Here is a 13,124-nt window from a genome sequence, read left to right as displayed (position 1 = left end):
TCAGCCTGGGCTTGTCCTCTCAATATAACTGATTCCAATATTGTATCTATTTAATTGTTACTATATAGAAAATTTACTCTGGTCAGTACAGTAATTATTACTGATTTATTTTTAAAAATTTAGAGTTCATGCATGTGACTTTTGCATTTTATAAGAATGGCAATTTTATAAATTTTAAATTCTCCTCCCAACACTCCATCACTCACACTGTGTAGTGTATTTTTCCAACTCATATAGCCTGCTTGGTGTAATGCCTCAGCCTTCCATTGTGCTTTTTCTTTCTTTGCAGTTTGTGAAAAGGTGGAGCTCAGAGTATAGAGTACATTCTCATGATGAGCTCTCCTCACCTTCTAACAAGTTCAAGTCAAGTTCAAGTTTAATTGTCATTCAACCATACTTGAACAGCCATGAATGCAGCCAAATGAAACATTGTTCCTCCGGGGCCAAGTTTCAAAATACACTACCATCAGTCATCCACATCACAAGGCACATAGAGCACATATAAGATAGCAGTAAGGTAGAGTCACAGAAAAAATTTACAGTCCAAGTCCTTGAGTCCATGAATGTTGCAGCAGTCTGCTGTATAACATAGAAACATAGAAAATAGGTGCAGGAGTAGGCCATTCGGCCCTTCGAGCCTGCACCGCCATTCAGTATGATCATGGCTGTTCATCCAACTCAGAACCCTGTACCTGCTTTCTCTCTATACCCCCTGATCCCTTTAGCCACAAGGGCCATATCTAACTTCCTCTTAAATATAGCCAATGAACCGGCCTCAACTGTTTCCTGTGGCAGAGAATTCCACAGATTCACCACTCTCTGTGTGAAGAAGTTTTTCCTCATCACGGTCCTAAAAGGCTTCCCCTTTATGCTTAAACTGTGACCCCTCATTCGGGACTTCCCCAACATCGGAAACAATCTTCCTGCATCTAGCCTGTCCAATCCCTTTAGAATTTTATACGTTTCAATAAGATCCCCCCCTCAATCTTCTAAATTCCGGTGAGTATAAGCCTAGTCGATCCAGTCTTTCTTCATATGAAAGTCCTGCCATCCCAGGAATCAATCTGGCGAACCTTCTTTGTACTCCCTCTATGGCAAGAATGTCTTTCCTCAGATTAGGGTACCAAAACTGCACACAATACTCTAGGTGCGGTCTCACCAAGGCCTTGTACAACTGCAGTAGAACCTCCCTGCTCTGGGAGTACTCAAATCCTTTTGCTATGAATGCCAACATACCATTTGCCTTTTTCACCGCCTGCTGTACCTGCATGCCCACCTTCAATGACTGGTGTACAATGACACCCAGGTCTCATTGCACCTCCCCTTTTCCTAATCGGCCACCGTTCAGATAATAATCTGTTTGCCTGTTCTTGCAACCAAAGTGGATAACCTCACATTTATCCACATTAAATTGCATCTGCCATGAATTTGCCCACTCACCTAACCTATCCAAGTCACCCTGCATCCTCTTAGCATCCTCCTAACAGCTAACACCGCCGCCCAGCTTCATGTCATCTGCAAACTTGGAGATGCTGCACTTAATTCCCTCGTCTAAATCATTAATATATATTGTAAACAACTGGGGTCCCAGCACTGAGCCTTGCGGTACCCCACTAGTCACTGCCTGCCATTCTGAAAAGGTCCCGTTTACTCCCACTCTTTGCTTCCTGTCTGCCAACCAATTCTCTGTCCACATCAATACCATACCCCCAATACCATGTGCTTTAAGTTTGCACACTAATCTCCTGTGTGGGACTTTGTCAAAAGCCTTTTGAAAATCTAAATATACCTCATCCACTGGCTCTCCCCTATCCACTCTACTAGTTACATCTTCAAAAAATTCTATAAGATTCGTCAGACATGATTTTCCTTTCACAAATCAATGCTGACTTTGACTGATGATTTCACTTCTTTCCAAATGTGCTGTTATCACATCTTTGATAACCGACTCTAGCATTTTCCCCACCACCGATGTCAGACTAATTCTGATTATTCAGATAATTATTCAGGAATTATTCAGATAATTCCCCGGTTTCTCTCTCCCTCCTTTTTTAAAAAGTGGGGTTACATTAGCCACCCTCCAATCCTCAGGAACTAATCCAGAATCTAAGGAGTTTTGAAAAATTATCACTAATGCATCTACTATTTCTTGGGCTACTTCCTCAAGCACACTGGGATGCAGACCATCTGGCCCTGGGGATTTATCTGCCTTTAATCCCTTCAATTTACCTAACACCACTTCCCTACTAACATGTATTTCCCTCAGTTCCTCCATCTCACTAGACCCTCGGTCCCTTACTATTTCTGGAAGATTATTTATGTCCTCCTTAGTGAAGACAGAACCAAAGTAGTTATTCAATTGGTCTGCCATGTCTTTGTTCCCTATGATCAATTCACCTGTTTCTGACTGTAAGGGACCTACAGTGACCAATCTTGACCAATCTTTTTCTTTTCACATATCTATAAAAGTTTTTACAGTCAGTTTTTATGTTCCCTGCCAGCTTTCTCTCATAATCTTTTTTCCCTTTCCTAATTAAGCCCTTTGTCCTCCTCTGCTGGTCTCTGAATTTCTCCCAGTCCTCAGGTGTGCCGCTTTTTTTTGCTAATTTATATGTTTCTTCTTTGGACTTGATACTATCCCTAATTTCCCTTGTCAGCCACGGGTGCACTACCTTCCCTGGTTTATTCTTTTGTCAAACTGGGATGAACAATTGTTGTAGTTCATCCATGCGATCTTTAAATGCTTGCCATTACATATCCACCGTCAACCCTTGAAATATCATTTGCCAGTCTATCTTAGCTAATTCACGTCTAATACCTTCAAAGTTACCCTTCTTTAAGTTCAGAACCTTTGTTTCTGAATTAACTATGTCACTCTCCATCTTAATGAAGAATTCCACCATATTATGGTCACTCTTACCCAAGGGGCCTCGCATGACAAGATTGCTAACTAACCCTTCCTCATTGCTCAATACCCAATCTAGAATGGCCTGCTCTCTAGTTGGTTCCTCAACATGTTGGTTCAGAAAACCATCCCGCATACATTCCAAGAAATCCTCTTCCTCAGCACCCTTACCAATTTGGTTCACCCAATCTATATGTAGATTGAAGTCACCCATTATAACTACTGTTCCTTTATTGCACGCATTTCTAATTTCCTGTTTAATGCCATCCCCAACCTCACTACTACTGTTAGGTGGCCTGTACACAACTCCCACCAGCGTTTTCTGCCCCTTAGTGTTATGCAGCTCTACCCATATCGATTCCACATCCTCCAGGCTAATGTCCTTCCTTTCTATTGAGTTAATCTCCTCTCTAACCAGCAATGCTACCCCACCTCCTTTTCTTTCCTGTCTATCCCTTCTGAATATTGAATATCCCTGGATATTGAGCTCCCAACCTTGGTCACCCTGGAGCCATGTCTCTGTGATCCCAACTATATCATATTCATTAATAACTATCTGCACATTCAATTCATCCACCTTGTTACGAATGCTCCTCGCATTGACACACAAAACCTTCAGGCTTGTTTTTACAACACTCTTAGCCCTTATACAATTATGTTGAAAAGTGGCCCTTTTTGCTTTTTGCCCTGGATTTGACTGCCTGCCACTTTTACTTTTCACCTTACTATTTTTTGCTTCTACCCTCATTTTACACCCCTCTGTCTCTCTGCACTTGTTCCCATCCCCCTGCCACATTAGTTTAAAGCCTCCTGAACAGCAGTAGCAAACACTCCCCCTAGGACATTGGTTCCAGTCCAGCCCAGGTGCAGACCGTCCTGTTTATACCAGTTCCACCTCCCCCAGAACTGGTTCCAATGTCCCAGAAATTTGAATCCCTCCCCCTTGCACCATTTTTCAAGCCACGTATTCATCTGAAATATCCTCCTATTTCTACTCTGACTAGCACGTGGCACTGGTAGTAATCCAGAGATTATTACCTTTGTGGTCCTACTTTTTAGTTTATCTCCTAACTCCCTAAATTCACCTTGTAGGACCTCATCCCATTTTTTATGTTTATAACACAATACTGCTTGTCTTCTACTGAGCGAACAATGTGGAGCAGCACCGACTACATGGATGCAGTGCCACATCGCCTCTGGCACTCTGATGGAGTGCCCGACTCTGATGCTTCCTCCGGGTGGCTGCAAACAGGCGACACCACCACTTGAGGCCTAATCCTTGCTACGACTGAGGCCACACAGCTCTTCCACCATCTACCACTAAACCAATGAATTCCACACCCCCAATGTCCAACAGGGTCTTACAATTGCAAGAAAACCGACTAAGATGATCACTCCCTGTTAGACTGCACATCTCCTTTGTACATTGACATAACACATCATAATTCCATGTACTGATCCAGGCTCTAAGTTCATCACCCTTACCCATGATTCTTCTAGATTAAAATATACACACTTCAAACTATCTGACCCATCATACCTGTAATTTCAACTTTGCCTTTGAATACTTTCCCTGACAGCTACATTCTGGTCCAATGCTTCCCTTACTGACTTGAGCTCCTGTGCCCAGTCTCTTGCAAAGCTAGTTTAAACTCTCCCGAATAGCACCAGCAAATGTCCCGACCAGGATATGGATTCCCCTGCAATTCAAGTGCAGTCCGTTCCTCATGTGCAGGTTACCCCTTCCCCAGAAAAGTTCCAATGATCCAAGAGCGTGAAACCCTGTCCCCTGCACCATCTCCTCAGCCACTCATTCACTGATGCTAGATTTTACTACTCATTTTTCAACAGGATTATCATCTCCCCAGAAAACATCAATAGAAATGTAACACACAATAATCATCTTCATTAAGATTTTGACCTAATTGATTTGAATAATGCCGGTTCTTGTCAATTCACAAACTATCAGGTTTTAATAACTACATTTCACCTTACACCTTGCTGTTTAAAGGATTATTATGTTTAAAGCTTTTGTCCCTGTGGATATCTGTACCTCAAAGGACCTCAGTTATACCCTTGCACATACATCTATGCCCTACACTGACCAAACATCAAGGTCACTCTCAGCTTCCCACCTCAGGATCACTAAAGATTGATGTTGTTGATTCTTCCACAACTCCCAGTTTGCTGATAATTACTCTGTTAGGACAGTCACACAAGGACCATACTTATGAAGAAAAAAAATCTATCTACTTCTTCAGTGGACAGGAAAAGGCAGAATAGGTGTGGAATCTGCTGACCTTTGTAGGTTCCCCTAAATTGCATGCATTCATAGTATGTACTATTTTATTCATAAAAGGATCATCTATCATCAAGGATTCCCTCCATCCAGCCATACCATTTTCTTGCATATACCATTAGACATAGGGTACAGAAGCTTGAAGTCCCACACCACCAAGTTCAAGTACACCTACTGTGCTTTCATCAACCATTCGGTGTTTGAATCAACCAGCACAACCCCTATCAACCCCCAGTGCAGCGATACTTTGACAGCTACACCACAATAGGCATTGTATTTTCACCACAATAGGCATTGGATTTTTTGTTCTAACTGTGTTCCTTCTTGTATAGTTTTGTATAATTCATGTTTAATTTATGATTTTCTTATGAATGTTGTGTCTCTAATGGTATGTGCTTATGAGGCTGCTGCAAGTAAGTTCATTGCATGCACGTACTTGTGCTTTTGACAATAAACTCAGACTTTGCCATTGACCGTCCTTCTTCAGGGAACTCTCTAAGCACCTTCTACAATAAGTATCTGGCTATAGGTTATGGAAGGTCACAGGATCCACTTTTGTTTTGATCCACTTACAAAACAACATGTCTTCTGCAAACATTTTTCTTTGCCGACGCCCTGTCAGCCCCATTCATGACCTATGAACAATCTCAAAACTGACACCTCCCCGATCCTGCATCATTTACTTACTTAGTTTTGTTGCTCCCCATACCTAAAATAGTACCAATGGCATTGAGGTAAATCTAATGTGTCCTAAGGTTTATTAAGCATGGTTCATGGCCATGACCAGCTAGTCATGACCTCAGGACAGCTTGTTGCTCATCCTCCACTGATTTTTAAATAGATCAAAATTCCATCTGTCACATTTGAAGTTATTCAATCTTTTAGCCTTCAGAACTTCCTGTGATAGATGATTACAAAGGTTTATGACCTTCCATGATTTCTTCATTATCCCTGAATGACTTCTTATTCCTAGGTTATTCCCCTTATCTCCAGATGCCCCACACAAGAGAAATATCTTTTCAGCATCTACCTTGTAAAGCCCTCTTAGAATTTTATATATGTTACCTCTTGCACATAGCAATGTGATAATGACTAGATAATCTATTTTATTGATTTGGGTTAATGCATAAATATGCGCAAAGCACCAAGGATATTGATCAGTGTGAAACACACAAAATGCTGTCAGAACTCAGCTGGTTGGGTAGTATCTGTGGAATGGCTTGGCCCAAAATGTCGACTGTTTATTTATTTCCATAAATGCTGTCTGACCTGCTGAGTTCCTCCAGCATGTTATGTGTGTTGCTTTGGATTTCCAGTACCTGCAGAATTTCTTGTGGTTATTGATCAGTGTGCGTCATTACTCATTCACCTGTGTGCACCACTTTTCATTGAGCTACGATAAATCAGCTGGAATATCTGGAATATCTCACTATTGATTAACAAACATATGCACCACCATTAGTTACCCAGTATTATAAAAACACCAAGACACTCATGGGACAGATATTCAGTTTCAGTAACACAAATTCTTAACCTAGCCTGCCACACTGGAAATTAGGATGCGCATCTCTTGATTTTCTAACCACTAATTGTTTTGGGAACCCATTGCCAAACATAGGGATGTGCTTTTCAATCATAAAGCACATGCCAGCAATACCATGGACTTTTTCTACCTTTTGTTTATTGTCTTGATCATAATAGCATTAGAATGTAATCATATACCTACCAACGATTCTGTATTGTAAACTTTGTTGACAGCTTCATGGTTTTGTGGAATGATGTTCTCAACCCTCAATTTAAAACATCAACTGTTCTTTCGTAATCAGTTAATCACCCATTTGTAAGCGTATATAGCTCATTAGCTTCATGTAATAGTGATGCCAAACCTCTCCTACTGGAAGCACATATTGAAAGCTTAGGCTACGTCCATACTAGACCAGATCATTTTGAAAATGCCGGTTTCTTGTAAAAATGATAGGCGTCCACACGAGGCGTTTTTGAAAATACCTCCGTCCACATTAAAATGGTATTTGGGCGAATCTCCTCCTACTGGGCATGCGCAGGACACATCTACAGAAAATAAGCGACATGTTTGGTGTTGAATCTCGCTGTGAAAGACTTGGCACACATTTGTCCAGTTACAGACTAGAAAAACTTAAAAGGAAATTGGCAGACGACGGACAGCTGTTGGCTCTCGTGCAGGAGGACTTAAAACTAAAAAACAAATGCTGGGGCGTATGGAGGCAACTGACAGGGAGTTCACAGACGGTATGATCCGGCTGACGACGAACATTGAAAAACTGACTAACTCTGTTGCAGGGGGATTTGCAATGATGAGGAATATGATGGCTCCCCCCACCCCCACCAGTACTTTTCACAGCCACTACAATAGCTACACATACGGACCCCCAGGTGGCCCCACCAACAACTTCCCCACTCCCACAGAGGGGTCACCCTGGAAATATTTCCTACAGCCATAGTCTCTTCACCGATGAAAGGGACGACAGCTACAACTAAATGCAACAAGACTTGTTTCTGGGCAAAAGTGAAATTTGCTGTTACCTCATTTGTTTGCCTTTACTTTTGCCATGTCTTTCTGTATTATTTTGCTGTATTTAACATGTGCAATAAAATGAGTTACTGGGCAAAAGAGATTTTATTTTTACCTGAGTAAAAGTGAAACTTACAATTTTCCTTTTTTTGGCCTTAACGTTTTCATGTTTATGCCAAACATAAGCTACTACTTAAAAATGACATTTCGGAAGTAGTGACAATTGCATCTATTGAATGTTTGCACAAGCAATACATTAATAAAGGATTTTGTTAAATGTATAAAACATGTCTGCATCAGTATTATCTTGTATTTCCATGCAATGTTACATTAGGCTGTTACACATCTATTGTCAGAGAAGTACTTGCATAAAAAGGTAAACCACCTTCATACGAGCAAGGACAGAAAACAGCAAAGTGCGTATACTCATTTATTCAGTAAGTTATGGGTCAAAGTATTTGGTGAGTACATTTCTAACCGTTCTGGCTTCAGTCTCGTTGCCGTCTGTTCTGAAATTGTTAGGTTGTTTGGGGAGGTTGGAATTCTCTGTCATACTGCAAAGCTGCAGTAACATTCTGCTCAGGGACAGTCTCCTGAAGCCGTCCACCATTGTTGTTGTGGTGTTGGGGGTTGCGTTCAAGAAAACAATGAAATGCCACACTGCCACCACCATCTGTTCTGGCACGTCACGACAGCATTTTTAAAAAGCTTTGGTTACCCCGTACGCACTAAACCGCTCAATCGGCATTTTCAGATTTACGCATTCTAGAGAGCGTTATAGAAAAGCTCTGTTGCTGAGGGAGAAACATGCCGTTTCAGTGTGGACAGAGGGTCAAAATGAAGAGAGAAAGCTTCGGTTACGGATTTATCTGGTCTAGTGTGGATGTAGCCTTAGAATTGATTTGTTCATGGTTTTCAAAGCTGAAACAGTCACAAAGTCATGGTCAGAATTTGTAATGTACAGTCCCAGCTGATGCACTTTCCTGCCAATTCATTATTTCTGAATTTTCCATTTAAATTTACTTCTTTTAGCTCATCTAATACATGTTGGAAAATCTGTTTTCTAGAAAAACTCAGCTTTCATTTTGATTATGAATTGTTATGAATGCTGCACATTATATTTGCTCCTCCTTACAATCCCTCTGCTGTATCTTTTGCATCAGTGGAGTTAATGGGTAAAATGGGTTCAGCTATCTTAGAAAGATAAAGCTAGACATTCTTCAAAGCTTGAAAAATCACATAATTCAGTGCTTGCTGGTGAGCCAATAAATGTTTCCTTTAAGATACTGCCTCTGCATTCTATTGTGTAAAAAACCCATGGTTATATATGCACATTTTTTATACTGGAAGGCTCCATTCAAACTAGTGTATTGGGATGGAGTGTTGGCTAAGTTCAACTCATGACTGTTGGGTCATAAGTGGAAGCTGGTGGTGGCCATAAGGGATCTCAAAACTGCTCAGCCATTCAATAAGATCAAACTGATAAGGTGCCTCTCATCCATTTTCCTACCTATTCCCCATATTCTCTGATTCCCTCATCATCCAAAGATCTGTTGGTCTCATCATTGTATGTTTTCAATGACAATACACTGCAGTTCACTGTGCAAGGAAATTTATCCTCAACTCAGTCCAAAATAGGTTAACACTTAACCGGAGTCTAGAACTACAGCTTATAAATTTTCCATCCAGTCGAATTAGCCTGTCAGTACCTTGAAGCTCAGTAAGAATTTTATAGTTCTGTAAGATCACTCCCACTGTTTTAAATTCCAGAGAACATACAACCATTTTATTCTGTTTTCTTATAAAATTAATGTGTTGCAATATATACAAGTGCTATTCCTGCAGTGATGGTACACAGAAAATGGGTGTGAGGATGTGGGTCGGAGCAGTGCTAAATGGGTGAAAATTTGATAGGCCAAATGAATATTCGGCACAATTTGCAACCAAAAGGTAGTAACGAATCAGCATATGGGAGGGAGATTGGATATCTTGCTGAGTGATGCCACAACTTGACACTTAATATCAGTAAGACCAAAAAGCTGATTATTGACTTCAGGAGGAGGAAACCAGAGGCTAATGAGGTCGAGAGGGTCAACAACTTTAAATTCCTAGGTGTTATCATTTCAGAGGATCTGTCCTGGGTCCAACACATATTACCATTATGAAGAAAGTACAGCAGTGCCTCTGCTTTCTTAGAACTTTGGGGTTCTCACGTTTAACTGTCGTTCATTCTTCGGGGCACTCCTCTGTTTTCATGGATGTTTGCGAAGAAAAAGCATTTCAGGATGCATATCATATGCATTTCTCTGACATTAAATTTGACCTTTGAACCTTTGAAGCCACTACTGTGATTTGAGAACTAAAATCCTTGTGTCGTTTGATGGCCAGGAAATCTAACAACAAATAACCTTCCTGTTCCCCAATCTTTGCAATGCTCAAGAACATGGATCCTCTCCTCCCCCTCCCCACTAATCTTTCCCCAACACCCAACTTATTCCTTCCTTCCATCCCATTGATCTTCTTCACTTCATGATGTTCTTCCACTCACTCTCGAATCTTAGCATCATCATCCTTCCCTGCGATCTTCTCATTCAGTCATGCCCTGCTGAAATTTTCCTCTACTAGTGGTTTCTCCTAATTGTCTACCCTCCAATCACAAACTTTTATGGCCTTCTCCACACTTAAGATTTTCTTCCATCTTCTCTCCTAGTCATGTGCCCAACAGAAGATGACCAAGTGTAAGATAGCAGGCAAAGAAATTGCTGGGACCCTGGCAGAGATTTTTGTATCTTAGTTAGCCATGGACAAGGTACTGGAAGGATAGTTAATATTGTGCTTTTATTTAAAATAGGCTGCAGGAACAAGCCAGGGAACTGGTGAGCCTTACATCAGTGGCGGGAAAGTTACTGGAGGGAATTTGGAAAGACAAGATTTATTTACATTTGGAAAGGCAATAACTGCATTAGGATAGTTAGCATGACTTTTTGCCTGGGAGATCATATATCAAAAATTTGACTGACTTGTTTGAGGAGCTGAATGAGAAGATTGATGAGGGCAGGACAGAAAATACTTAGCAAGGTTTTTGACAAGGTTCCACCTAGTAGGCTAGTCTGGAAGTTCAGAACACATGGGATCCAGAGTGAGCTGACTAATTGAATCCAAAATTAGAATGGTGGTCCATTTTTATTGTATATGTAATTACTTGGATGAGAGTGAAGATGGCGTGATTGTTTGCTTCACAGGTGACTCCAAAATTGGTGGTATAGTGGACAGAAGGTTGTCCAAGGTTACAATAGTACCTAGATCAACTGGGAGGGTGGACAAAGGAATGACAGATGGAATTCAACTCAGGCAAATGGGATGCTGTATTTTGGTAAGTTAAACCGGGCAAGGACATATGCAGTAGATGGCATGGCCCAGGGGAAGGTTTTTGGTACAGAGACAGCTAAAGGTAACTCCCTGAAGGTAGCATAATGGACTCTACATACATAAACTGGGTAGTGAAGAAGTCCTGTGACATGCTTACCTTCATCAGCTGTGGTACCAAATGCAAGAGCTGGGACTTCCTGTTGAAATTGTATAAAATGTTGTTAAATGAATTTGGAGTATTGTGTGCAATCGATTGCCACCGAATAAGAAGGATGTGATCAAGCTAGAGAGGATTCAGAAAAGATTCACAAAATGATGCTGAGACTAGAAGGCGTGAGTTTATAAGGAGAGATTGGACAGGCTGAGCTATTTTCCTTAGGGCAAAGCAGGCTAACTCATGAAATTTTATAAAATTATGTGTGGGCATAGATGGTGTAGATAGTCACAATCTTTTCCTCAAAGCTAGGAGAGTTTAAAAATAGAGAGTGTAGGTTTATAATGAATGTGGAAAAATTTAAAGGGGATCTGAGGAGGAAGTTTTTCACACAGAGGGTGGTGGATATATGGAACAAGTTACTAAAGGAACTGGTAGAGCCAGGTGCAATTACAACAGATACATTGATAGGTACGTTGATAGGAAAGGTTGAGAGTGTTATGGGCTGAAGCATCTTGATCTGCATGGTTAAGATGAACTGAGGGACGTGGTTCCTTGCTTGCTGTATAACTCCTTCAGTCTGTAATATCCTCACCAGTCTTTTCTGTATCAGCAACTTCTCCACATTTAACTTGTGTAGAAATGTGCATGCAAGACCTACATCTGCTAGTGTCCTTGGCATTTTGGGCTCTTCCTTACGGTATTATTCTCCCATTAGCACCACTTGAAAAAACACAATGAAGAATTTCTTCCCATAGTGCTTTTAGATGAGAAATATTCACTTCATATAAGCATGGTGAAAAGTATAGATTTGAATTATGTTGTTTCAGTTTAAAGAAACAACACCATCTGTCCTTTCTCCCGTAGTAGATTGTATTTCCTAACAGCCTTTACATTTGCAGTTTTCAGAGACCTGTTCCACACCTGGTAACTTCCAGCAGCAGAGCAAATGATTTCCTCACATGCTTCCGTCCGTATCATGAACAAGATGAAATGCAGACATTGTCTTCTCTACCTTCAATGGGATTGAATTCTACAACAGCTAATACAGCTGCAACTTTCTACCACCCTGCTTTCCTACCTCATCTACCTTATCAACACCCGCCGTACAGGTGAGTATCTTGTTACAACACAATAAAATAATGAATTGAATTGAATTGACCTTATTACTTACGTCCTTCATATACATGAGTAAAAATCTTTACACTACATCTCAATCTAAATGTGCAATGTGCAATTTATAGTAATTTATAATAATTAGTATGTACAACAGGATAGTCAATATAACATAGAAATACAGTTGTGTCAGCAAGAGTTAATCAGTCTGATGGTCTGGTGGAAGAAGCTGTCCCGGAGCCTGTTGGTCCTAGATTTATGCTGCAGTACCGTTTCTCAGATGGTAGCAGCTGGAACAGTTTGTGGTTGGGGTGACTCAGGTTCCCAATGATTCTTCGGGCCCTTTTTACACATCCGTCTTTGTAAATATCCTGAATAGTGGGAAGTTCACATCTACAGATGCGCTGGGCTGTCTGCACCACACTCTGCAGAGTCCTGCGATTGAGGAAAGTACAGTTCCCATACCAGGCAGTGATGCAGCCAGTCAGAATATTCTCAATTGTGCTCCTATAGAAAGTTCTTAGGATTTGGGGGCCCACACCAAACTTCTTCAACCGTCTGAGGCAAAAGAGGTGCTGTTGTGCCTTTTTCACCACACAGCTAGTATGTACAGACCACATGAGATCCTTGGTGATGTGTATGCCAAGGAATTTAAAGCTGTTCACCCTCTCAACCCCAGATCCATTGATGTCAATAGGGCCTAGTCTGTCTCTATTCCTCCTGTAGTCCA

The 13,124-nt window shown here is 41.0% G+C and overlaps 1 protein-coding gene across 2 annotated transcripts in view; it reads left to right on the top strand.

The window, feature by feature from the left end:
* Positions 1 to 13,124, top strand: part of LOC140713690 (genetic suppressor element 1-like) — a 245,352-nt gene that overhangs the window by 181,204 nt on the left and 51,024 nt on the right. For both annotated transcript variants that reach the window (XM_073024082.1, XM_073024083.1), the window contains exon 5: positions 12,181 to 12,390. In XM_073024082.1, coding sequence (XP_072880183.1) covers positions 12,181 to 12,390 — 210 coding nt within the window. The remainder of the gene's footprint in view (positions 1 to 12,180; positions 12,391 to 13,124) is intronic.

The sequence above is a fragment of the Hemitrygon akajei genome, chromosome 20 (genome assembly GCF_048418815.1).
Source record: "Hemitrygon akajei chromosome 20, sHemAka1.3, whole genome shotgun sequence".
Lineage (NCBI taxonomy): Eukaryota > Metazoa > Chordata > Chondrichthyes > Myliobatiformes > Dasyatidae > Hemitrygon > Hemitrygon akajei.
This window is presented reverse-complemented; position numbering and strand designations above follow the sequence as displayed.